Source organism: Chiloscyllium plagiosum, chromosome 17, assembly GCF_004010195.1.
Source record: "Chiloscyllium plagiosum isolate BGI_BamShark_2017 chromosome 17, ASM401019v2, whole genome shotgun sequence".
Lineage (NCBI taxonomy): Eukaryota > Metazoa > Chordata > Chondrichthyes > Orectolobiformes > Hemiscylliidae > Chiloscyllium > Chiloscyllium plagiosum.
Genome location: NC_057726.1, coordinates 4,699,392 through 4,726,836, shown reverse-complemented (window position 1 = coordinate 4,726,836; position 27,445 = coordinate 4,699,392). Strand labels below are relative to the sequence as shown.

Genomic DNA, 27,445 nt, shown 5'->3' with positions numbered 1-27,445 from the left:
CTCCTCCTCAAATGAGTTTTTAATTGTCCACCACCATTCACGACTGGATGTGGCAGGACTGCGGAGTTTAGATCTGATCCGTTAGTTATGGGCTCATTTAGCTCTGTCTGTCACTTGCTCCTTATGCTGTTTGATTTGGAAGTACTCTTGTTTGGTGACTTCACCAGGGTGACACTTCATTTTCAAGTATATATGGTACTGCTCCAGACATGCCCTCCTGCTCTCTCCATTGAGCTAGGGTTAGTCTCCTGGCTTGATGGTAATGGTTGAGTGGGGGATATGCCGGGCCATGAGATTACAGATTGTGCTGGAGTACAATTCTGCTGCTGTCACCCAATCTTGAGTTACTAGATCTATTTGAGTTCATTCCAATTTAGCACAGCGATAGTAGCACACAGCACAATGGAGGGTATTCTCAATGTGAAGGCAGGACCTTCTCTCCACAAGGACTGTGCAGAATAGAACAGAGAACAGAGAACATAAAACAAAGAACATGACAATGCACAATAGGCCCTTAAGCCTTCGATGTTGCACCAACCTCTGGAACCAATCTGAAGCCCATCTATCCTACACTATTCCATTCCCATCCATATGCCTATCCAATTACCATTTAAATGCCCTTAAAGTTGGTGAGTCTACTCCTGTTGCAGGCAGTGCATTTCTCGCCCCTACTACTCTCTGAGTAAAGAAACTACCTCTGACATCTTTCCTATATCTAACACCCTCAATTTAAAGCTATGTCCCTCATGCTAGCCATCGCCATCTGAGGAAAAAGGCTCTCACTGTCCACCCTATCTCACCCTCTGATTATCTTATATGTCTCAATTAAGTCACCTGTCAACCTTCTTCTCTCTAACGAAAACAGCCTTTCCTCATAAGAGCTTCCCTCCATACCAGGCAAAATCCTAGTAAATCTCTTCTGAACCCTTTACAAAGCTTCCACATCCTTCCTATAATGCGGTGACCAGAACTGTGCGCAATACTCCAAATGTGGCTGCACCAGAGTTTTGCACAGCTGCAGCACGATCTCATAGATCCGAAACTCAATCGCTCTACCAACAAAAGCTAATACAGCGTATGCCTTCTTAACAACCCTAACAGCCTGGGTGGCAACTTTCAAGGATCTATGTACCTGGACACCGAGATCTCTCTGCCCATCTACACTACTAAGAATCTTACCATTAGCCCAGTACTTTGCATTCAGATTAGTCCGACCAAAGTAAATCACCTCACATTTCTCCGCATTAAACTCCATTTGCCACCTCTCAGCCCAGCTCTGCAGCTTATCCACGTAACCTGCAACATCTTTAATCGCTATCCACAACCCTACCAACCTTAGTGTCATCCGTAAATTTACTAACCATCCTTCTATGCCCTTATCCAAGTCCTTTATAAAAATGACGAACAACAGTGGACCCAACACCGATCCTTGCAGTACCCCACTAGTAACTGAACTCCAGGATGAATATTTCCCATCAACCACCACCCTCTGTCTTCTTTCAGCAAGCCAATTACTGATCCAAACTGCTATATCTCCCACAATCCCATTCCTCTGCATCTTGTACAATAGCCTACCGTGGGAAACCTTATCGAACGCCTTGCTGAAATCCATATACACCACATCAACTGGTTTACTCTCATCTACCTGCTTGATCACCTTCTCAAAGAACTCAATAAGGTTTGTGAGGCACGACCTACCCTTCACAAAACCGTGTTGACTATCCCTAATCAAATTATTCCTCTCTAGATGATTATAAATCCTATCTCTTATAACCTTTTCCAACACTTTACCCACAACCGAAGTAAGGCTCACTGGTCTACAATTACCAGGGTTGTCTCTACTCCCCTTCTTGAACAAGGGAACAACATTTGCTATCCTCCAGTCTTCTGGCACTATTCCTGTGGATAATGAAGATTTTAAGATCAAAGCCAAAGGCTCTGCAATCTCCTCCCTGGCTTCCCAGAGAATCCTAGGATAAATCCCATCCGGCCCAGGGGACATACGTATTGTTACACTTTCCAGAATTGCTAACACCACCTCATTATGCACCACAATCAAATCTAGTCTAGTAGCCTGTATCTCAGTATTCTCCTTGACAACATTTTCTTTCTCGAGTGTGAATACTGATGAAAGCATTTAGTGCTTCCTCTATCTCCTCTGACTCCATGCGCAACCTCCCACTACTATGCTTGATTGGCCCTAATCTTACTCTAGTCATTCTTTTATTCCTGATATACCTATAGAAGGCCTTAGAGTTTTCCTTGATCCTCCTATCTGCCAACAACCTCTCATGTCCCCTCCTGGCTCTTCTTAGCTCTCTCTTTAGGTCCTTCCTGGCTAACCTGTAACTCTGAAGCACCCTAACTGAGTCTTCATGTATCATCCTATTATAAGCCTTCTTCTTCCTCTTGAAGAGAGATTCAACTTCCTTAGTAAACTACAGCTCCCTCACCCGACCATTTCCTCCCTGCCTGACCAATACATATTTATCAAGGACCGCTGTAGCTATTCCTTGAATAAGCTCCACATTTCAATTGTGCTCATCACCTGCAGTTTCTTTCCCTCCTATGCATCCTAAATCTTGCGTATTCACTTCGTAATTGCCTTTCCCTCAGCTTTAACTCTTGCCCTGTGGTATATACCTATCCCTTTCCATCACTAAAGTAAACATAACCGAATTGTGATCAGTATCACCAAAGTGTTCACCTACCTCCAAATCTAACACCTGGCTGGATTCATTATCTAGTACCAAATCTAATGTGGTCTCTCCCCTTGTTGGCCTGTCTATATACTGTGTCAGGAAACCCTCCTGCACACATTGAACAAAAACTGACCCATCTAAAGTACTCAAACGATAATTCCCAGTCAATATTTGGAAAGTTAAGGTCCCCCATGACAACTAACCTGTTACTCTCGCTCCTATCAAGGATCATCTGCACCAGAACGATTCTGTGATTTGGTGATTAACACAATGTCATTAAATGCAATTCAAACTTTAAATTTTGAGCATTTTTCCTTCAGATGATTTTTTTTATCATGATTGAAACAATTTTAGATTAAAATGCTTTTCTTAACTTTTATTGTCTCTCTATATCCCACCATCATCTTAATTCAACCATCCTTTCCCTCTCTTTATTTCTTTCTATATCTGATTTGACGCAAAACCTTTCCTGTCTCCATTGTTCCTTTACCAACATCATATTGTTTAACTCTTTCTGTAGCTCCCATTGATCACACAGCTCCTGTTAGTCCTTATTGTGCCATTATGAGCTAATTTTTCCTGTACAAAAATCTTTTATGCTGAAAGACACTTTATAAAATCTAACCAACAGAGTACTCCACTGGATCTTTACTCAGTCTATTGTAGGTGTTACTTGAAGGGTAAATATTTGCAATTGCTCCAGGGAAAAACTCTCTGCTCTTTTTTTGAAACCCTGCAATTACACTCATACCATTGCACCGTCCTGAGAGGACAGACAGCATCTTGGTTTCATAGCTCATCTGAAAGAAAGTACCTGTGACAATACAGCACTCCCTCTTCCTGCCCTCAAACTAAATGTTATCAGCATTTAATAGGATTAATCAACTCTGGTCATATGTGCCAGGCTGTCTCATGGCGTGAGATTAGTTTATTGATTGAATGGGAAAGCTGCCAGACAGTCTTAGTCCAAGATAGAATCCAACAAAGAAAGAAAGAGATGGCGAGGTGAGATTTTGTTTTCAATTACTGAAATCTTCTATTGGGGAAAAATTGCAGAAATTTCTGTTGGGAAAAGTTAAATTAATTGGATCAGAAAAAAATAGATTTAATCTGAAAAATTCCCTTTGGCCTGTTATGATCACCTGATTGGTGTTTTAGAATAAAGTCCCTGAACTATTTCTTTCCTTTGTGAGGTAAGTTTTGCAGATTGACAATATAGATGTGAAACTCAGTCAGATACAGGGAGTCAGTTACAGACTGGAATCTAATCGAAGTGTCTGGGTGGTTTAAATGTACAAGTAACAGATATCCAGGATGAGTTACAGACTGGAATATAATCAAGATGTTCAGGTTGATTATATTGAACTACAGATACCTGGGAGTGAGAATCTAAATGACGGGTCTGAGTGGTTTATGTAATAAATAATAGATACCCGGGACTGAGGAATCTAATCAAGGGGTCCAGGGTGGTTTATATGTAGAATAACAGATACTTGGTCGTGATTTGCAGACTGGAATCTGATCAAGGGTTCAAGGTAGTTTAGATTAGATTCCTTACAGTGTGGAAACAGGCCCTTCGGCCCAACAACTCCACACCAACCCTCCAAAGATTAACTCACCCAGACCCATTTCCCTCTGACTAATGCATCTAACTCTGTGGGCAATTTAGTATGGCCAATTTACCTGACCTGCACATCTTTGGACTGTGGGAGGAAACCGGAGCACCCGGAGGAAACCCAATATATAGAATAACAGATACTTGGGACTGAGTTACAGACTGGATTCTAATCAAGAGATTTAGATGGTTTATGAATAGAATAACAGATAAAGATAATTGAGATGCAGATTGAAATCTAATTGAGGGGTTTGGGAGGTTTAAATATATAAATATATAATAACAGACCCCTGGGAATGTGTTACAGGCTAGAGGAATTGTAGGAATTCAGGTATTTTATATTAAGAATAATAGGTACCTATATATGAGTGTCGGATTAGTTCAGAAAAGAGGGATTGATTGGTGTATGTGTGGAACTCACAAAATACAGAGAGTTGTAAAACACTTACAGTCAAATTAATACTTTTTTTGGTGACAGTAGATCTTTATTGCAGGATTTCTAGGCATTCTTTCACAAAGACTTTAACAGAACCAAATCTTATCACTTTGAAAAATGTGACATAAAGTTGCTATGTGTTACCACAGGCCTGTATAAATACAGATTTCGACAAGAGTCTGACCTTGTGACTTGTTTTTATAGAATATGGAAGTCTAATTGGGAACCGTTTCCCCTGAGATAGATAGACAGGCTTACGACTGATGGATTTAATATTATTTAAGGTATAAACACTCAATTTTCTTACAATCTGCCGATAATAAGTTGAACATCTATCATCAGCTTCCAAACTACCAATGTTGTTCTGTGATGAACTCCTTATTTCAGATTCATGTTTTGTCGCAACATTATAACTGTTTTTCCTTGAATATATGAACATAGACACATGGGTAGTCCAATCAGCACATTAAGCTTGCTCTACTATTCAATTAGATTCCCTACAGTGTGGAAACAGGTCCTTCAGCCCACACTGACCCTCCAAAGAGTAACCCACCCAGACCCATTCTCCTAACTAGTGCACCTAACACCATGGACAATTTAGCATGGCCAATTCACCTGGCCTACACGTCTTTGGACTGTGGGAGGAAACCAGAGCACCCAGAGGAAACCCATGCAGATACAGGGAGAACATGCAAACTCCACACAGACGTCACCCAAGGCTGGAATCGAAACTGGGTCCCTGCTGTTGTGAAGCAGCAGTGCTAACCACTGAGCCACCATGCTGAAGAAAGCTGAAGAAAGTACTCCTCATCCTCAGTCTTAAGTGGCTGACCCATTGTCTTGGGATTATTTGCCCTGGTTCTAGACTTACCAGCCAGGGGAAACATTTTATCTCCAGCCCTGTAGGAATTTTGCAAGTTTCAAATAGATCCTTACATCCATGAGGATAGATTTGTGAGATTTCACACCCATTGGACTTAGACTGTGTAGATAGCCTGGAAGGTATAAGTTGTTATTATCTTCTTTGTGGCCAGAATTGAGGCTGATATATTCTTTCAATTCCACCTTACAACATTTAAGGGCGGCACGGTGGCACAGTGGTTAGCACTGCTGCCTCGCAGCGCCAGAGACCCGGGTTCAATTCCCGACTCAGGCGACTGACTGTGTGGAGTTTGCACGTTCTCCCCGTGTCTGCGTGGGTTTCCTCCGGGTGCTCCGGTTTCCTCCCACAGTCCAAAAGATGTGCAGGTTAGGTGAATTGGCCATACTAAATTGCCCGTAGTGTTAGGTAAGGGGTAAATGTAGGGGTATGGGTGGGTTTCGCTTCGGCGGGTCGGTGTGGACTTGTTGGGCCGAAGGGCCTGTTTCCACACTGTAATCTAATCTAATCTAAAAACATTTCTAAACTTTTTCTTATTCCAGTTCAAGTTTTAATTTATATAAAATGATTCAGAAGAAGGGGTGGTTGCTAAATTTGCTATTGATAGAAAGCTAGGCAGGAAAGTAAGTTATGATGAGAATGCAAAGAGATTATAAGAATTAATGATAGTTTAAGTGAGAAGACAAAGATATGGCAAATGGAGGCTAACGTGGGAAAATGTCCAATTGTCCATTTTGACAGGAAGAATAAAAAGGAAGAATTTTCCCAAATGGTGAGAGGTTGCATAGCTCTGAGGTACAGAGAGTTCTGACTGTCCTCAGTCATGACTTGGGAAAGGTTAGTCTGCATTTACACAAGCAATGAGGAAACTGGTGTTATCATTTATCGCAAGGGGAATTAAATACAAAAGTAGGAATGTTATGCTTCATTTCCACAGGGCATCTTGTGCAATCATGTTGGAGTACAATGTGCACTGTATTGGTCATCTTATTTAATGCAGGATGTAAATTTGTTGAAAGAATTTTAGAAAAGGGCAGGTTAATACCTGAAAAGGGCGGGTTGTCTTATGAGTAAAGGTTGGGGTGGGTGAGACTTGGATCTGCTAAGGTTTAGAAGAGTAAGAGGAGTCTGCATTGACCTTAATGAAGTCAATAATCACACGACAACAGGTTTATTTGAAGTCGCAAACTTTCGGGGCATCGCAGGGGCGGGTGGATGAATTTTGAAGGGTTGGGGAGATGGGTGGCATGGTGAATCATGGGTAGCACTGCTGCCTCAGAGCAACAGGAGCCCAAGTTCGATTCCACCCTCGGGTAACTGTCTGTGTGGAATTTGCATGTAAATTAATCCATCAGAAAACACAGGTAATTTACTGGTTAATAGATGAAAAATCCCATGGATGATTTGGTGATGGGAAAAATAAAGTTCCATTGTGTGTCAGAACAATTCCTGATATAAAGAGTCCGTGCAGGTTTCCTCTGGGTGCTCTGGTTTCCTCCCACAGCCCAAAATGTGATGGCTAGGTGGATTTGCCATCGGAAATTGCCTTTAGTGTTCAGGGGCATGTAGGTCGGCTTGAGTAACCATGGGGAAGTGCAGGGATACGGGGCGGGGGGGGGGAGGGGAAGGAGAGGTGCTCTTTGGAGGGTTGATGTAGTCTCAATGGGCTGCTTCTACACTGTAGGGATTCTATCGTTCTGGTTTGGGGGCTTGTGTGTTCCCTCCAACACCTCCATCTCACCTCAGCACGTTCCTGGTGAAACTTTATTTTGAGAATGACAGGGCAGGCTTGAGGTCCTGAACTGATAATGCCCTGCTCCTGATTTCAATGCTTCTACATTTGGTGCCTTCCTCAAAGAGCTCTCTCCATTTAGATCAGTCACGAATCAGGGATTCCTGTGAGGATGCTTGACGTTTTCAGGAGTTCTAACCGTGCAATGTATCCCAATCACCAGACTCAAGTTCTACCAGTTATATTTAGGGAATTTTGACACAGTTTATGAGGAAAAATTATATCCACTTGCAGCAGGATCAGTAACCAGGGGAGATGATTTAAGATAATTCACAAAAGAACGAAGGAGAGGAGAGGAGATTAAATGTTTACATGACAAATAGTTCTGATCCATATTGTATTGCCAGAAAGTAAGCAGATTCAATAATAACACTCAAACAAACTGGAATACATGAAAAGGGAAATAAACTTTTGAATATTGGGGAAACAGCAGGATTAGTCAGACTGAGTGGATATTTCTTTAAAAGGGTCAGTATGGGAGCAGTGGGCTGCATGGCCGCTTTCAGTGCTGTACGGTCCTATGATAACAAAAAAATGCCAGGACCCTGAACAGCATTGATGTACAGAGGAATCTTTGGGTTCAAGCCTGAAAGTAGCCTCTCAGGTAAATAGGGTGATAAAGAATCTGTATGCTTGCCCTCGTCAGGTCCACACCCCCCACCAACCCAACCTCCACTACCGGCACCTTCCCCTGCAACCGCAAGAAATGCAAAACTTGCGCCCACACTTCCCCCCTTACTTCCCTCCAAGGCCCCAAAGGAAACTTCCATATCCGCCACAGATTCACCTGCACCTCCACACACATCATCTATTGCATCCGCTGCACCCGATGTGGCCTCCTCTATAGAGTGGGGTGGGGGCGGAGAGGTCAGGAAGAAGATTGCAGGTTAGGAAGGCGGTGCTGAGTTTGAGGGATTTGACTGAGACAAGGTGGGGGGAGAGGAAATGAGGAAACTGGAGAACTCAGATTTCTCCCTCCACCTATCGCATTTCCAACGCCCCTCCCCCAAGTCCCTCCTCCCTACCTTTTATCTTAGCCTGCTGGACACACTTTCCTCATTCCTGAACAAGGGGTTATGCCCGAAACGTCAATTCTCCTGTTCCTTGGATGCTGCCTGACCTGCTGCGCTTTTCCAGCAACATATTTTCAGCTTTGTCAATTGGAAAATTGAATACAAGAGTCAGAATATCGCGCTGTAGCTTTGTAAGACTTTGGTTAAGCCAAAGTTAGAGTATTGCTTTCAATTCAGTGACAGGAAGGATGTGGAGGATTTGGAGAGGGTACAGAAGAAGTTTACCAGGATGCTGCTGGATTAGAGGGTATGAGCGATAAGGAGAGGATAGAAAAACTCTGGTTGTTTTCTCATTGGAGCTGCAGAGGCTGAGGAGAAACTTGACAGAAGTCTATAAAAGTATGAGATGCAAAGATAGGATTGACGATCAGAATTGTTTAACCAGAGTTGAAATGTCTCATACTAGGAGGCATGCATTTAAGATGAGAGGGGGAACGTTCAAAGGAAATGTGAGGGAGAGGTTTTTTACACAGAGATGGTAGGAGTCTGGAGCATGCACCGGGGTGGTGTATGGGAGAGATACAATAGGGGCATTTAAGAGACTTTTAGAAGAATATGGAAGGAATGGAGGGACATGGACCAAGGGCAGGCAGAAGGGATTAATTTGGTGTCATGTTTGGCACCTTATCATGGGCCAAAGGGCCCATTCCTGTCCTGTCCTGTACTGTTTTATGTTGTATTGGGCAGCATGGTGGCTCAGTGGTTAGCACTGCTGCCTCACAGCACCAAGGACCCAGGTTCAATTCCAGCCTCGGGTAACTGACTGTGTGGAGTTTGCACATTCTCCCTGTGACTGCGTGGGTTTCCTGCCAGTGCTCCGGTTTCCTCCCACAGTCCAAAGATGTGCAGGTTGGGTGAGTTGGCCATGCTAAATTGCCCATAGTATTCAGGGATGTATCGGTTAGGTGCATTAGTTAGGGGTAAAAATGTAGGGGAATGTGTTTGGGTGGGATACTCTTTGGAGGGTCGGTGTGGACCTATTGCCACACTGTAGGGATTCCATGTTCTGTAACATGGTTTTTCTCAGTTGTTTGACATTATGACTACAAGTGGGTATGGCACCCCAGGAAAGGGCTGTTCTTGAGTAAGTTGTTCCCTGGAATGAAAACTCAACATCATTTTATACCGTCAGCTTAGGACAGGATCCTGCCAGCCCCTGTGAACAGCGACTGATCTGTTCAAAAGTGATGAGCAGTCAGTCCAACTGTTCCAAAACCAGTCCTGAGCTGTTTGAACAGTGCAATCTTAGAGAAGGCAGGGTGACCTCTCCCTGTGACATCGGAGGCAGCCTCACATTCAGAGGTCAAAGGGTTGTGGAAGGCTGCTAATTAAATGGAGAATGGCTGCAGAATTCCAAGGGGCAGATGATGTTGCAGTGCATGAGTCACTACAAGTTCGTGTGCAACTACAGCAAGGCTAACAAGATGCTATCCTTTGGAACTGAACATAAATATAAGGCTGTTTTGCTTCACTTATACAGGGCATTGAGATCACATCTCAAATACTGTGTGCTCATTTGGTCTCCTTATTTAAGAAAGGACATAAATGCAGTGGAGGTGGTTTACTTGATTGATACCTGGAATGTTTCAATAAGGCTGCATGAGTTCAAGATCTATTCTATGGGAAAATCTGATGGATGTCGTATCAATAAATACTGTGCTAATTGTTAAATTTAAATCTGAGATTGAAGTTTGAGTTTTAGTAAAAAGGTAATGTCTTTAGGGTGATGGCATTTTGTATGTTGAACTCTATGTCAATTATTTTGACATAAATAACATTTGGTACTAACATAATCTGTGCTAAATTAAGTGTTATGTTTTCCAGGAAAGGTGGAGGATTTAAATTTAAGGAAGTTTTCATTATTATTGAAGCTATTGACAAATTCTTCTAATTCTGTTTCTGTGAAAGTCCAACTAGCTCATTGATTAACACAAATTCAAAAGATATTGTTACTATGTGGCTACATCACCTGAAAAAAAGTTAGTTACAATGAAAAGGTAACCCTCAATACTCAAAAAGTATCTCTAAAAATTTAAACCCTTTGAGAAAATCTCGAGAGGAAGGTTATTTTGACTGCTGCACAGAGGTTTGGATTTTATGGTCCTTCACTGGCAAATTTGTAGGTGTGGTGTGAGGAGGGTGTCACATAATTGTCCCCAGGAGGCCTTGCTGCTGACATATGCACCTTCCTTCACTGGCCCACAGTTCCATAGACAGAGGTCAGCGAGGCCTTGAGTAACCTTCATTACAGTTGAGACCCTTAGTTGGCCAATTATTGACCATTTCAGAGCTGCCTGATGCCAAACTACAATTGTCTAGCTCAATGAAACTGCTGGAGATCAAAGATGATGAGACTGAGAAGGCCAATCAATTACTCTACCCAGTTGCTGGATTATTGTTGTTCATTCAGAGGTTCTAGGTGTCACTGGCTTGGCCAGCATTTATTACCCATCTCTAACAGTTAAGGGTCATCCACATTGCTGTGAGTCTGGAGTCACATGTAGACCAGACAAGGGAAAGACTTGAGTGAACCAGATGATTATCATCAGACTCTTAATCCGAGATGTTTATTGCATTCAAATTCCACCAACTACCACGGCAGGATTCAAAACCAGGTCCCCAAATTGGTGCATGAATTCTATGGATCAATAGTCCAGTGATAATACCACTAGGCCATTGCCTCTCCCTGAAAGGTAGTAAAGGGGTGAGTCTCTATATAACTGGGCCCCTTCCAAGGTCAAGCGCCCATGCATCTACAGCTCCTTCCACAGCTAAACTTGTTGTCAGAACTTTCATCTCCCATCTCCCCATTATTTCCAAGCTTCCTTCTTCCCATTCTCACCATCAGGATCCCACATAGTACTGTTAATGTGGGGTAAGGGAATGCTGCAATCCAGATTTATCACCGGGTCAGAGGGTTTACAGTGATAGTGAGTAAGGCTTAACAAGGCTGTTGTCTTAAACAAGATGTAGTTTATCATTCATCACAGGATAGCATTTACGTACAGGTGAAACTAGCTGGTTAGTCATTGTTACCTTGGGAGACAAAGATGGCACATTTGTCCACTTCAAGATCCAGAGCTACAGTATTCCCCTGGGATCCCCACCCAATAATGTATGACGTCATCAGGTTAGGTGGAGCTCAATGCATTCTCCAGTGTTAACTCTTTCAGAACCATGACATTTTACAACATTTATCTCCCTCCTGGGCTCCAGGACTTGGAATCTGGGAGCTGCTTGCAGTCCCTGAGTGGCCACCACTCCCAGTGGCACTGCTGGGACTACATCGCTGTTTCTCAATCAGATTGACTGGCAGCTCTCTGGAATCTTTCTGAGGTGGAGGCTCCTCCTGAAAGAGAAATTGACATCCCCCTTTTTCAGCCAATTAGCGCTCCATGGATTGTCAGCAGCCGCAGGCCAGGTCATGTCAGAGGAGTCATATTACGTTCTGGGGCCAGGCAGAGAAAGTTCACCCCTTCCAAATTTCTACCCTGTGACATACCCATCTATGGTGTTTCCACTGGGGATGCGTATCCTGTTAGCAGCTCATTAGGGCTGGTTAGCTGAGTTGGCTGGGCAGCTGGTTTGTGATGCCAAGGTGCACCAGTAATGTGGGTTCAATTCCTACACCAGCTGAGGTATGTGCGAAGGTCCCATCTTCTCAGTCTCTCTCATTAAGTGAGGTGTGGTAACCCTCAAGTTAAACTGAGACAGACTACGATAATGTTATTCATTGGCTGTCCAGCGAGTTGCCTCTCTCCTCGCAACACAGTTAAATAATTCTGTCAGTTTCACTCAATCTAATGGAACACTTTAACCCTTGCCACACCTGTGCCCCCTACATCTCAGAGTTCATAAAGTGAAAACTAAACTCCCAATGGAAATGATTTGCCTTCAGGTGCTCAGTTTATCCTGTATTTTGTAAAGTGTTAAATCCTACTGTCATCCTGAAGTCAGTTGCCTTGAAGACTTTGTGCCACCAGGTTATAAATATAGAATCATACAGTCGTACAACACGGAAACAAACTCTTTGGTCCAACTCATTGGCACCGACCTGATCCCAATCTGATCTCATTCCCATTTGCCAGCAGTTGGCCCATATCTCTCGAAACACTTCACATTCATATACCTGTCCAGGTGCCTTTTAGATATTGTAATTGTACCAACCTCCACCACTTCTTCTGGCAGCTCATTCCACACATACACCACCCTCTGCATGAAAATGTTGCCTCCCAGGTCCCTTTTAAATCTTTCCCCTCTCACCTTAAACCTACACTTTCTAGTTTTGGATTCCCCTACCCTGGGGAAAAACCTTTGGCTATTCACCTTATCCATGCCCCTCATGAATTTATAAACCTCTATAAGGTCACCCCTCAGCCTCCGATGCTCCAGGGAAACAGCCCCAGCCTATTCAACCTCTCTCTGTAGCTCAAACCCTTCAGTCCTGGCAACATCCTTGTAAATCGTTTCTGCACCTTCTCAAGTTTAATAACATCTTTTCTATGGCAGGGAGACCGGAATTGTAAGCAGTATTCCGAAAGTAGCCTCATCAATGTCCTGTTCAGCTGGAATATGATGTTCCAAACTCGTACGGTCAATGTCTTAACCAATGAAAGCAAGCATGCCAAGCACTTTCTTCACCATCCTGTCTACCTGTGACTCCACTTTCAAGGAACTATCCACTTGCACCCCTAGGTTTCTTTATTTGGCAACATTCCCCAGGACCCTACCATTAACTGTATAAGTCCTGCCCTAATTTGCCTTACCAAAATGCACTACCCCACCTTTATCTAAGTGAAACACCATCTGCCACTCCTCAGCCCATTGGCCCATCTGATCAAGGTCCCCTTGTACTCTGAGATAATCTCCTTCGCTGTCCACTACACTTCCAATTTTGATGTTATCTGCAAACCTGACTGATTGATTGATTGGGCAAAAGTGTTCCTGCTCCTCGGATGCTGCCTGGCCTGCTGTGCTCTTCCAGCACCACTCTAATCTTGATTGGTTGATTGATCTGTTGCCACATGTCCCAAAGTATGGTGAAAAGCTTTGTTTGCAAGCAGCACAGGCAGATCATAGTCAGCAAGGATGTACAGATGAAAAAGACTGAGGCAGAGGCATACAGGGTACACTGCACAGGCTGTGTGCTAGGTGAGGTCAATGTTAGTGAGGTCAGCATTATTTGAGGCTAGAGAGACCGTTCATCAATCTAATAACGGCCAGGAAGAAACTGCTCCTGAACCTGTTGCTGCGTTTGTTCAGGCTTCGATCTCTTCTGCCTGAGGGAAGAGATGGAGGACATCATTATTGGAACCTTACCATGCCTCCTATATTCACACCCAAATCATTTACATAAAAATAAATAGAAAGCTTGCCAGTATATCTAATGAGATGTTTGCAGAGACAGGTGTGACCTCTGGGTGGACTCTCTGACTGCAGTGTTGAGACAGTGCTGCACTGTCAGAGACTTCTCTGAGACGTTAAGCTGAGGTCATAACGATCCCATGGCCTCAATTTAAAGAAAAGCAGTGAGGTTCTCTCAGATAGCCTGCCCAATATTTATCCTTCAAACAGCATCATAACAACTGATTGATCAATCAAAATGGAAACAACAAATGGTTTGTTGGCCTTCATAGTGAGAGGATTCGAGTGCAGGAGTGCATGTGTAGCTGCAATTGGTGAGACCACACTTGGAGCATTGTGTGCAGCTTTGGTCTCCTTATTTGAGGAAGTGCAGATTTTTTCTCAAAATTGTTTCCCTCTATTTTCTAGAGAGAGTGCAGCAAAGGTTTCCCAGACTGACTCCTGGGATGGCAGGACAGACGTATGAAGAGAGACTGGATCAGTTTCTCTTATTTAGAAGAATAAGGGAAGACCTCATCGAAACCTATAAAATTCTAACAGGGTAAACACGGGAATATGTTCCTAACAGGAAATCTGGGGCAAAGATAAGGGTATGGGGTAGGCTGTTTAGGACTGAGATATGGAGAAATTTTGTCACCCAGAGAGTGGTGAGCCTGTGGAATTCACTCCCACAGAAAGCAGGTGAGGACAAAACATTGAATATTTTCAAGAGTTAGATTATAGTTCTTAGGGCTAAAGAGATCCAAGTGTATGGTGAGAAAACAGGAACAGGGTACTACGTTGGATGACCAGCCATGATCATATTGAATGGCAGATCAGACTTGAAGGGCCAAATGGCCTCCTCCAGCTCCTATTTTCTATATCTCCGTGAAGCCAATGTCCTTGGCAAGAAGACATCATCGGACACCTTGTCACTTCAGTGCATCTCAGAATATTTTGTCTTCTCCCTATAAACCTTCACATATTCCAAACAAATTGAGGTTTCCGCACATGACTCTTAACTGACCAGGTAGATAATCTTATCCAACCCACTGTTTCTGGCAGGTTCTGGTTGGTTGAGCCTGCAGATGTTCAGTTCTGTGAGTGTTCTGATGCCGGGGAGCCAAATAGGTCACGTTGGAGGGCTCTAGGGAGATAAAATTGGACAGGAGGTGAATTTCAGACAATACCTTCTGATTGCAAAAATGGCAGAAGGTTGAGTATTGAGAGTGCACAGTGTTGATACCTGTGTGACTTAATTCATCATATTTCTTTCAAAGCACAGATGACAACATAGGGAGGGCATTGTCAGATTATCAGATGACAGAAAAGGCACACAGGGAGAATGGAACAAGCCTGCAGTTAATTCAAAGTACAGGAATAGCTTTTACCACTCAAGGTCACAGGATGATTTTTCAACAATTGGAATGTCTTTCTATTAGAATCTCATTTTAATGCGCCTTCTCGCACTCTATCAGTATCTGGATTTCCTGGACATATCATGTTACAGCAATTACATCATTTTGGATATAATGTGATGTTCTGGTAATGAGTCTATTCCCAGTGAGCAATGAACATAATATCTGGGCAGAATGCACTATCACTACAATCAATCCCATGACTGTACATGTAATTTTCTCAGCATTGTTATTTTGTCAGTAGCTTACTCTCAGACTCACTCAATGATATGGCAACAATGCCTCACAGAAAGAAGCAAGCAGCTTTTTCATTATTTTCCCTTTTGTGCTGCTGACAGTGAAGAATGTCAACACTGAGAAAGAACGGTTTTGGAACCTTGCAAAAAGCCAGGCAATCTCGCATCAGCAACAACACAATTTAGATACAGAGTAAAGCTCTCTCTACACTATCAAACACTCTAAGGACAGGAACTGCACGGGGTTAGATACAGAGTAAAGCTGCCTCTACACTGTCCCACATCAAACATTCCCAGGACAGGGACAGACCAGGGTTAGATACAGAGTAAAACTCTACGCTATCCCATCAAATTCTTTCAGGTTCTATTGGGTAAGGATTGATTGATATTTTAGATTATAAATAATTTAATCAAATCCCAAGGCAGGACCCAGACAACAGCAGAAAGCAAAACTTATCATAAGGGACTTATGTTAACTGTCTGAAATGTAAAATGTCATGCATACATTATTACCCAGATGACAACATGACTGAACCAATATCAACAGTAGCTGAAAACTGAATACATTACATTGCGTATTTGCTTTTACTGAAAACAAATTTAAGCACCTCTGACCCATACAGCCGAGTAATTTACATGTAAATAAAATAGTTTTTCACAAAGCAATATGAATTACTGAACAAGTAATAACTAAAAAATCAACTTCTTTTCCTCCTTGCTACATACTTGCTATCTATTTGGCTTCAATCTCTATCAGTTTAAGGATCTCCTTCCATTGACATAATGTTGATTCTATTCTCTCAACATCAGTGACTATGTCAAAGCTAAACTTTCATTTTAACGACCAAGTCCACTTCATTACTAGGAATGTGACATTGCTTGGTTTGTCTAAAAGGCGCTGATTCACTTTACTGTACCAGTGGGTTCACTAATGCTGACAAATTTTCATGTTCTTTCTAACTTACACTTTGAGCGTTTGAAAAATTGGGCTTACAGCTGATATCTCGTACTCTCCCTCTACCAGATTTTCTCTTTGAAGCAAATAATCTACACAACACTGGCAGAGTTCTCTCCATCCTTAACGAGATATGTGAATGCCCCATCTCTTTAGAACTCCAGTCGAGACTTCTCTCTGTCAACCCAGTGGGTTTGCCAAGACCCTTGGGCCCACACCTGGTCTTCCATGACTCACCTTATCTTAGTCTTGCTTTTCTCTTATTTTGCTATTTTCATCAGGCTTGACCAAACTAAACCTCAATACCAGGAAGTCTGTTCAAACATTGACTCTTCAGGGTGAGCACCTTGTTGTATAGTAGGTAGAAGGGCTTTTGCCCGAAACGTCGATTTTGCTGAAGCTCCTCGGATGCTGCCTGAACTGCTGTGCTCTTCCAGCACCATTGATCCAGAATCTGGTTGTATAGTGTAGAGTTAGATAACTGGAATTATCTAGCCCCTGTGAAAGAGAATCGTGGAACGTTGTCTAGTTTTTCACCAAATATATACTTCTGCAAACGCATTTTAATAATCTATGTACTTTTCTCTGCAACACCATTCAATGTTGGGCAATATGATGGTGTTAGAGTATTAACGAATTAAAGGATAATGGGGAGCAGGCAGAAAAGTGCAATTGAGGCGGAGATTAAATCAGCCATGATCGTATAAGATGGGGAAGCAGACAAGAGAGGCTGAATTGCCTTTTCCTGCTCTTTGTTCTTATGTTTCTTAAACAGAAGTATTTCAAACTCTTCTAAAGTAAACTGAGATTGTTATCTGACACCAACCCCTCTGGCGACCATAACTTGAAAACAACTTCTCCAAATCTCAATAGTTTTTACACTTGTGGCATTGGGCACAGATTCAACCTTTCACTACTTGCTACCGCTATCAACCAAAAAAAGTTACTCATTCCTTTCTAGTTCAAAGGAGTCAAGATGAACTTGTTTTAATATTTTCTTGTGTTTAACTATGGAATCAAGCAAATACACATTTTGCACTCTTCCGCAACTCTTCCCCAACTCTTCCCCAATTCTTGATCACTCTTCTCCAACTCTTCCCTACTCTTTACCAACTCTTTCCCAACTCTTCCCCAACTTTTCCCCAATTCTTCCCCAACTGTTCCCCAATTCTTCACCACTCTTCCCAACTCTTCCCCAGTTCTTCCCCAGCTCTTCCCCACTCTTCTGCAACTCCTCTCCAACTCTTCACGACACTTCCCCAATTCTTCCCCAACTCTACCCCAGCTTTTCCCCAACTCTTCTACAACTCTTTTCCAACTCTTCACTACCCTTCCCCAACTCTTCACAACTCTACCACAGCTCCCCAACTCTTCCCCAACATGTCCCTAGATCATCCCCAGTTCTTCCCCAGCTCCTCCCCAGTTTTTCCCCAACCCTTCCCCAACTCTTCCCCAATTTTTCCCCAGCTCTTCCCTAGCTCATCCCCGACTCTTCACAAGCTCTGAACTAGCTCTTTACCATCCTTCACCAACTCTTCAATCTCCCTGTCTTCCTTTGAATAACTAAAGTAGCTCCTTGCAACAGCTTTTGCGTTTTAATGCTCTCTCTGTAAACATTGGCAGAATAATGACTCTTAAACCCCGGAGCAGTTTTTATTTGCATCAGTTCATTCCTGTGTGAAATCTGCCTTCAGTTTGTCATCTTCACACTCTTTAGGTCAATCACTCATGACATAGTTGAGCATTTTACCAGGTACCTCATCCTTACATGTTTCTGCACTAATTTCTCTGCCAGACAGTTACATCTCATATTAAAGAACTAACAGGCAGCTAAGTGGTTGGAAATTAATTAGTATTCAGGGGAAATATTGAAAAATTGTCCATGTTTGTGTGACCTGCTAACTAACTGTGTTGATGATAGCCATGATGTAGAAGAGCTGGTGTTGGACTGAGATGGACAAAGTTAAAAATCACACAACACCAGGTTCTAGTCCAACAGGTTTATTTGGAAGCACTAGCTTTCAGAGCGCTGCTCCTTCATCAGCTATCTGGGCCACACGGTGGCTCGGTGGTTAGCACTGCTGCCTCATAGCACTAGGGGCCCAGGTTTGATTCCAGCCTCGGGCGACTGTCTGTGTGGAGTTTGCACATTCTCTCCGTATCGGCATGGGTTTCCTTTGGGTGCTCTGGTTTCCTCTCACATTCCAAAGATGTGCAGGTTACATAAATTGGCCATGCTAAATTGCTCATAGTGTTCAGGGATGTGTCAGTTTGGTGTATTAGTCAGGGGTAATGTAGAGTAATAGGGGAATAGGTCTGGGTGGGATACTCTTTGGAGGGTCGGTATGGACTTGCTGGGCTGAAGGGCTTGTTTCCACACAATGAGAATTCTATGACTCTAAGACAGCCAATGAATATAGCATACTTAGATTATCAGAAGGCTTTTGGTGACAGGTTAGAGACATTAAAGAATATGAGAAAGGAGGAAATTTGTCCAGTTGAGTGCAAAACAGCAATTGTCTCATTCTTTTCAGCAAGTTTCAACTTTATTTTTAAAAATTCATTGAGAATGAAGCATTTTGGTATATTCTGAGATGGTGCAAGTCTCTCTTTAGAAACAGGCTCCTTCTTTCATTGAAGGTTTGGCTCCACTACATATACACTTGTTGGCTTTTGAATAGATGGTCTTTCAAACCCTTGATCAGAAATGAGAGTACAAGAGTTGCTGGGGGGGAGTTCTCTGTGGGAATGCAAAACATGCTTCTGTTTTTGATGTTTTTTTCAGTCAATGACAGATCAAGTGTAGGGACATGCTCCAAAAGACAGCTGCCAATATGATGTAACCTTCATCTCGTTTGGTGGATTGAAAAAACAATTGGGTAATCTTTGAACATTGACTTAGAATTCTTCTCTCTAAAACCTTGTCTCTCTATATTCAGAGATTCAGTCAAACCAGAGTGGAGGCCACAGTGGATATTCACACTACATGGATGGCAGCAATGATGCCAATTTGCTGGTGTCACCGCTGGTTGTGGCAGGTATCGTGATTGGACTAGTGCTCTTCCTGTCCTGCATGACCATCATTGTCGGAAGCTTGAGAAAAGACAGTCGTTTAGGAAACTCTAATCTCAGGACCGAGGCAAGTTACGGTGAGTCCCTTTGCATATTGCAGCCTGGAAGAACAAAGAACATCACAGCACAGGAACAGGCCCTTCGGCCCACCAAGTCTATACCAACACATGATGCCTTTCTAAGCTAAAATCCTTTTGCCTCTACGTAGTCCGTATCCCTCTATTCCTGTTTCACGTACCTGTCAAGATGCCTCTAAAACGTTGCTATTGCATCCAGCTCCACCACCTCCTCTGACAGCTCATACAAGGCCCTTACCACCTGCCTCTCACATCTCATATAAACTTTCAGCAAGTGTAGGGACGTGCTCCAAAAGACAGCTGCCAACATGATGTAACTTTCATCCTTTTTTACCTGCAATCTATGTCCCCTAGTAATTGACATTTCTATCCTGGAAAAAATAAAACTCTGACTAACCATTCTATCCATGCCTCTGATAACTTTGGAAACCTCTATCAGGTCAGCCCCCTCATCCTTCAATGTTCAAGTGAAAACAAATCAGGATCTTGGTGATCTTTGTGCTGAGAGTACAAACCAAAACTTCAACCTTTCCCGTTAGAGAGAAAGAGGCATCACTGTAATACACTCACTCACACCATTCACACACACTCATATCCAATCCACACACTCACACAACAAAAGTGGGCATCAACAAAAGTGGGCATCGCTGGCTGGGCCCACCATTTATTGCCCAACCCTAGTTGCACCTTGAGAAGGTGGGGGTGAGCTGCCTTCTTAACTGCTGCAGTCCATGTGCTGTTGGTAGACCCACAATGCCCTGAGGGAGGGAATTCCAGGAATTTGGCCCAGCGACAGTGAAGGAACAGAGATATATTTCCAAGTCAGGATGGTGAGTGGCTTGGAGGGGAACTTGCAGGAGGTGGTGTTCCCATATATCTGCTGCCCCTGTCCTTCTAGATGGAATGGGTGTGGGTTGGAAGGTGCTGTCTGAGGAGCTTTGGTGAATTTCCTGTCGATGGTACACACTGCTGCTACTGCATGTTGGTGTTGCAGGGAGTGGATGTGGTATCAATCAAGCAGGATGCTTTGTCCTGGATGGTGTTAAGCTTTTTGAGAGTTGTTGGAGCTGAACCCATCCAGACAAGTGATTCCAAAAAGCATGGAATCCCTACAGTGTGGAAGCAAGTCCACACCCACCCTCCAAAGAGCATCCTATCCCTATCCCAACCCTAACCTTGTAATTCCCAGATCACAGGAAGAAATCCACACAGACAGTCACCTGAGGGTGGAGTTGAACCTGGTTCCCTGGGGCTGTGAAACAGCAATGCTAACCACTGAGCCACTGTGCTGTCCCAAGTGGGGAGTATTCCACCACACTCCTAATTTGTGCCTTGTAGATGGTGGACAAGCTTTAGGGAGTCAGGAGGTGAGTTACTCGCTACAGGATTCCTAGCCTCTGACCTGCTCTTGTAGCCATTGTGTTTATCTGGCAAGTCCAGTTCCATTTCTGCTCAGTGGAAAGCCCCCAGGATACTAACAGTGGTGGCAGGGGTGGGGGTTTGGGAATGTTGATGGAGAGGCAGTGGTGTTTTGGGAGACAATGTAGCAGTGAGAGATTGGGCTCACCAGCAAACAGAGCAAATTGGCAACACCGAGGGAGCAGAAATAGCGGACTGCAGAGATCTGAGGGGACTGGAGGGGGTTACAGGAATAGTGAGGGATGTAGGGACTGGAGAAGGTTACAGGGATAGGGAGTGGTGTAGGGGCTGGAGGGGGTTACAGGGATAGGGAGGGGGTGCGGGAGCTGGAGGGGGTTACAGGGTGGGGGTATAGGGGCTGAGGGCTGACAGAGACAGGCAGTACCAGGCTGTACCTCTGAGCTGTGTGTACCACAGCGTCCCCGTACCTGGAGTAACAGTGAGCAGCCGAGACCACCCAGTCGGAGCTGATCAGCGAACCACCACACATATGGTAACCCACATTCAGGGAGACGATCCAAGGCACTGAGTTCTTGGCACACTCATACCCACCAACGATCTTATCATCGTCAAACGGGACAGCGGCTGGGGGAGCAGAGAGAGAGAGCACAGTTAGAGAGCAGGCTTTAAGGGAATGGAGGGAGAGGGAGTGGCACAAAGAGTTACAGAGATAGGGAGGGATGGAGGGGCTGGAGGAGGTTACAGAGATAGGGAGGGATGGAGGGGCTGGAGGAGGTTACAGAGATAGGGAGGGATGGAGGGGCTGGAGGAGGTTACAGAGATAGGGAGAGATGGAGGGACTAGATAGGGTTACAGGGATAAGGAGGAGTGTAGGGACTGGAGGCGGTTACAGGGGTAGGGAGGAGAAAGACCACTGAGGAATTTGCAAACAAAGGTGAGAAAATTAAGATCGAGGCATTTCTGGAACAGTGTTTGATGGGTAAATAGGATTCAGTGTGAACTGGAACATGGAAACAACAGAGTTTCCAAAGAGGTCAAATTTACCAAAGCCAGAAGGTCAGAGAGCAGAGCACTTATAATTACAAGAGAAGCAGTCAGTCACTGAGTATGTTTATAGGCAGGAACCTGTCATAGCCTCATAGATATGGTAAACAATTACCCGTGGCACACGATTCTAGACAAGCCATATTTAATGCAATCCTTGACACAACACCTTCAGCATGTCCCAGAGCAGGCAGAGACTAACAATAAATCACTCGATCTTACCAAAATGCACAGGCATTGAATAGAGTTGTGAAGCTGGTTGAGCCAGGAGTCTGTGAACAACACTGTCAGGGGACTGTCAAGCTCTGTAATGTATGCAGTGATGACCCTGAGATAAATTTGCAGAGGTCACCACCAATCGAGCTGAATGGGTCACACGTGGCACTCCAGAGGTCCCTAACTGCTGCTTTGCAAACCATTTCTGCAGCTGATCACCTCAAATGGTTCAAGGACACTGACAGGAGCTGCTCTGAGTTTGGAAGGTTCGATAGACCCGAGCTCCATTTGCCCAGTTTGTTTTTTTTGTACACAGCCTGCATTGCCTGTTCAATATTGTTGAGAATAATCACAATCCTGATTTATTTCTCTGATAGTACATCAAATCATCTGGCTTCTTAATTAACACTGCAAGGAAATAATTTTATGCTTTGCAATCAATTTATTGGGCCCAAAGAAACCTGCCACCCACTCATCAGTCATTGCAACCTGCCATTGACACTCCATCTAACCCCATGCTGTCTCTGTCCAAGGAGTGTTTGATGGCAGACAGTGTAAAGGGAGCTTTACTCTGTGTCTAACCCCGTACTGTCCCTGTCCTGGGAGAATTTGATGGGGTCAGTGTAGAGGGAGCTTTACTCTGTATCTAGCCCCGTGCTGTCCCTGTCCTGGGAGCGTTTGATGGGGGTCAGTGTAGAGGGAGCTTTACTCTGTGTCTAACCCCATACTGTCCCTGTCCTGGGAGAGTTTGATGGGGTCAGTGTAGAGGAGGCTTTACTCTGTATCTAGCCCCGTGCTGTCCCTGTCCTGGGAGTGTTTGATGGGGGACAATGTAAAGGAGCTTTACTCTGTGTCTAACCCTAAAGGGAGCTTTACTCTGTGTCTAACCCCACGCGTCCCTGTCCTGGGAGAGTTTGATGGGGTCAGTGTAGAGGGAGCTTTACTCTGTATCTCGCCCCGTGCTGTCCCTGTCCTGGGAGAGTTTGATGGGGTCAGTGTAGAGGAAGCTTTACTCTGTATCTAGCCCCATTGCTGTCCCTGTCCTGGGAGTGTTTGATGGGGACAGTGTAGAGAAAGCTTTACTCTGTATCTAACCCCGTGCTGTCCCTGTCCTAGGACTGTTTGATGGGGACAGTGTAGAGGAAGTTTTACTCTGTGTCTAACCCTGTGCTTTCCCTATCCCGGGAGTGTTTGAAGGGGGACAGTGTAGAGGAAGCTTATTCTGTATCTAACACTATGCTGTCCCTGTCCTGGGAGAGTTTGATAGGGTCAGTGTAGAGTGAGCTTTACTCTGTATCTAGCCCCATGCTGTCCCTGTCCTGGGAATGTTTGATGGGGCAGACAGTGTAGAGGGAGCTTTATTCTGTATCTAACCCCGTGATGTCCCTGTCCTGGGAGTGGTTGATGGGGGAACAGCATAGAGAGAACTTTACTCTGTATTTAACCCCATGCTGTCCTTGTCCTGGGAATGTTTGATGGGGCGGGCAGTGTAGAGGAAGCTTTACTCTGTATCTAACCCCATGCTGTCCCTGCCCTGGGAATGTTTAATGGGGGACAGTGTAGAGGACGCTCTACTCTGTATCTAACCCCATGCTGTCCCTGCCCTGGGAGTGTTTGATGGCGGACAGTGTAGAGAGAGCTTTACTCTGTATCTAACCCCGTGCTGTCCCTGTCCTGGAAGTGTTTGGTAGGGACAGAGTGGAGCAAACATTACTTTCAGTTTATAAGAAAAGAGGAAGGATTGATTTCAGTTTAACAGTGTAGATGGAGCTTTATTCTCTTTCTAACCCTGTGCTGTATCTGCCCTTTTATGTTTGATGGGGGACAGTATAGAGGAATATTACTCTGTGTCTAACCCCATGCTGTACTGTCCTGAGAGTACTTTGATAGGGACAGTGCAGAGGGAGCTTCTATATTGCAAAACTTCATCAAAATTCACCTTACACCAAAGGCCTATATAATTTAAACTATTTCACCTCTCAATGTCCTTAGTTGGAGGTGAGAGTGAGTGGTTACAATTTGGGGCTGCCTGATAGGGTGATAAAGATAGATTCGACAGTAACTTTTTGTAGGAAACTGTATAAATGTTTGAAGGAATGCACCTTGCTGGGATATGGGCAAAGAATGAGCTGTGGAATTACTTGGCTGGTCTTGGTCAGAGTCAGCACAGATTCAATGGCTAAATGGCCTCTTGGCTATATTTTCTGAAGATTGTGTGAGTATGAAATGAGGTTTACTCTGTCCTGAGGAAATAGAATATGGTTGAAAAGTTTGCTGAGCATGATGTTCAAAATGATTACTAACATCATTGAACTCTCCTGCTGTTAATTTTGGGTGTAATCTATCTCAGTCACTGTCGGTTGAGATCAAACCTTCTTGAAGGTGCTGCGTAGATGTGGGAGCCATTAATGACTGAATTATACTAGAGCCAGCAAGCTCACTGCCTCCCGAGGGTAAAAACAATGACTGCAGATGCTGAAACCAAATTCTGGATCAGTGGTGCTGGAAAAGCACAGCAGTTCAGGCAGCATCCGAGGAACAGTGAAATCGACGTTTCGGGTATTCCTGATGAAGGGCTTTTGCCCGAAACATCGATTTTCCTGCTCCTCGGATGCTGCCTGAACTGCTGTGCTTTTCCAGCACCACTCTAATCCAGAATCACTGCCTCCTGAGGAAAACCAGGCTGTCCAATGTTGCCAATTTCTCTGTTAAACGTCGTCCAATATTGACTGAGGAACAAGTGACAGGAATACGGCTTGTGACCAATAGGGACTCACTCATGTGGTTTTTGATTCCATTGACCTCTCATGCCTACCAGAATCCAATGGTTGCCATGGAGATTCTGAATGAAGGCCCATGATCCTGGTTAAAACTGCCAGTCATTTCCTGGGTTTTATAGATGTTTCTCATCCTGTGTGACAGTTCCCTCCACTTCAGGCAATCTCTTATTTTCTTTTGCACGATTCACAAACCAGTGATGTTTCATTTCATGGGAAACATTGCTGCCCATATCCTAACTCATAAAAAATAGAAATTAGGCCATTCAGCCCTTCAAGCCTGCTCCACCATTCACCGTGATCATGGCTGATCATCCAAATCAGTCCCCTGTTCCTGCTTTCCCCAATATTCTTTCCCCAATATTCTTCAAGAAGAACTATATCTAACTTATTCTTGAAGACTTTCACTGTTCAACTGAGCCATTTCATATTGCAAAGAATTCCACATCAATCGTAGGGTTCTCCTTATTTTTAGTCCTTAAGGCCTACCCTGTATCTTTAGATTATGACTCACACCAAGCCCCATTCATCCATCAACACCCCATTCCTGATGAAGGGCTTATGCCCGAAACATCGGTTCTCCTGCTCCTCGGATGCTGCCTGACCTGCTGTGTTTGTCCAGCACCACACTCTTGACACTGATCTCCAGCATCTGCAGTCCTCAGTTTTTCCATCAACACCTCACTCTCCATCCTCAGCTTAATCTGACAATGGCACAATTTTAAAAGTCTTATACTTGTTATAATGCTTTTCCATGACCTCGTCCCTCCCTTTCTCTGTAACCTGCAGCCCTCTGAAGCCTCCAGACACTGTCGGCTCTGGCCTCCTGCCCATTGCCAACATGAATCTCTCTCTCTTTGGTGGCCATGCCTTCAGGTGCCTGGGCTCCACACACTAGGATCCCTTCCCTGAACCTCTTTACCTCCATGTCCTCCTTAAAGACTGGCCAATGCCCAGCTCTCCGGCCATGCCACTGGTCACCTGCAATCATATCTCCTTCTCTGGTTTGTCAAAACATTTTGCTTCTGTCAAAAATAAACAGAAATATTTGGAATTCCTCAGCCATGGAGAGAGAAACAGGGTTAACATTCCAGTTTGATGACCTCTTGTAACTACACATGCCAAATGTTGTTGTTTATGGAACTTAGTAAAGACAGACCCAATGGGCCAGTGTGAAGTATGGCACAAGGGAAGAGTGTAAGCAAGTTTGGAAATGGGGCAACCGTAGGGATTCGGAATGAGCAAACCCCTCATCACCGCTCCTGTGGGTCCTGCTGAGGATCAGTATCCATCCAGAGTGAAAGAGTCTAGGGGGAAGTGGGACATCACAGTCCCAGTGCATAGAATGGTATCTGCCAACAGGTAAAGGTTGGGGTGAAAGTGGGCTTGCTGGGCAGCATGGCGTGCAATCTCTACTGGGTAATGGGGGACACCCTTAGCTTCCTTGTGGTACCACAGTAGAGAGCTCCTGTCTGTCCTAACCCCTCATATAAACCTAAAATAAACACAAGGACATATCAGGAGCTGGAGTAGGCCATTGTGCCCTTTGAGCCTGTTCTGCCATTCAGTAACATCATGGTTGTTCTTGTACCTCATTTGCGCCATGCCTCACTATGCCAATATGGTTGAATCCTCTTCGTGCCAGTTGTGGTTTGGTTGGTAGTCCACTTACCTCTGAATCATAAGGCTAAATTCCCACTCCAGAGATTGGACAGAAATTCCATGGATACGACTCCAGATCAGCACTGAGGGAGCACTGCACTGTCAGAGGAACCATCTCTTCAGATGAGATATGAACCCACATCTGCCGATTCGAGTGAATGTAAAACATCCTTGCCACTAAATCAAAGAGGGCATTTGGTATGCTTGCTTTTATTGGTCAGTGCATTGAGCGTAGGTGTTGGGGGTCATGTTGCAGCTGTACAGGTCATTGGTTAGGCCACTTCTGATATATTGTGTGCAATTCTGGTCTCCCTGCTATAGGAAAGACATTGTTAGATTTGAAAAGGTTCAGAAAAGATTTAAAAAGATGTTCCCAGGGTTAGAGGGTTTGAGCTATAAGGAGCAGCTGAATAGGATGTTTTCCCTGGAGTGTCAGAGGCTGAGGGGTGACTTAATAGAGGTTTATCAACTCCTGAGGAGCATGGATAAGGAGAATAGCCAAGGTCTTTTTCCAGTGATGATGAGTCGAAAACTAGAGGGCATAAGTTTAAGGTGAGAGGGAAAGATTTAAAAGGAACCTAAGGAGCAAAATTTTCACACAGAGGGTGGTACGTGTATGGAATGAGCTGCCTGAGGAAGTGGTGGAAGCTGGCACATTTGCAACATTTAAAAGGCACTTGGATGGGTATATGAATAGGAAGGGTTTAGCAGGAGGTGGGCCAAGTGCTGGCAAATGGGGCTAGATTAATTTAGGATATTTGGTTGGC

General features: G+C 44.1%; 1 protein-coding gene across 1 annotated transcript in view; it reads left to right on the top strand.

The window, feature by feature from the left end:
* bean1 (brain expressed, associated with NEDD4, 1) overlaps positions 1-27,445 on the top strand; it is a 104,362-nt gene that overhangs the window by 54,880 nt on the left and 22,037 nt on the right. The window contains exon 4 of the mRNA XM_043706544.1: positions 19,390-19,599. Within this exon, the coding sequence (XP_043562479.1) occupies positions 19,390-19,599 (210 nt within the window). The remainder of the gene's footprint in view (positions 1-19,389; positions 19,600-27,445) is intronic.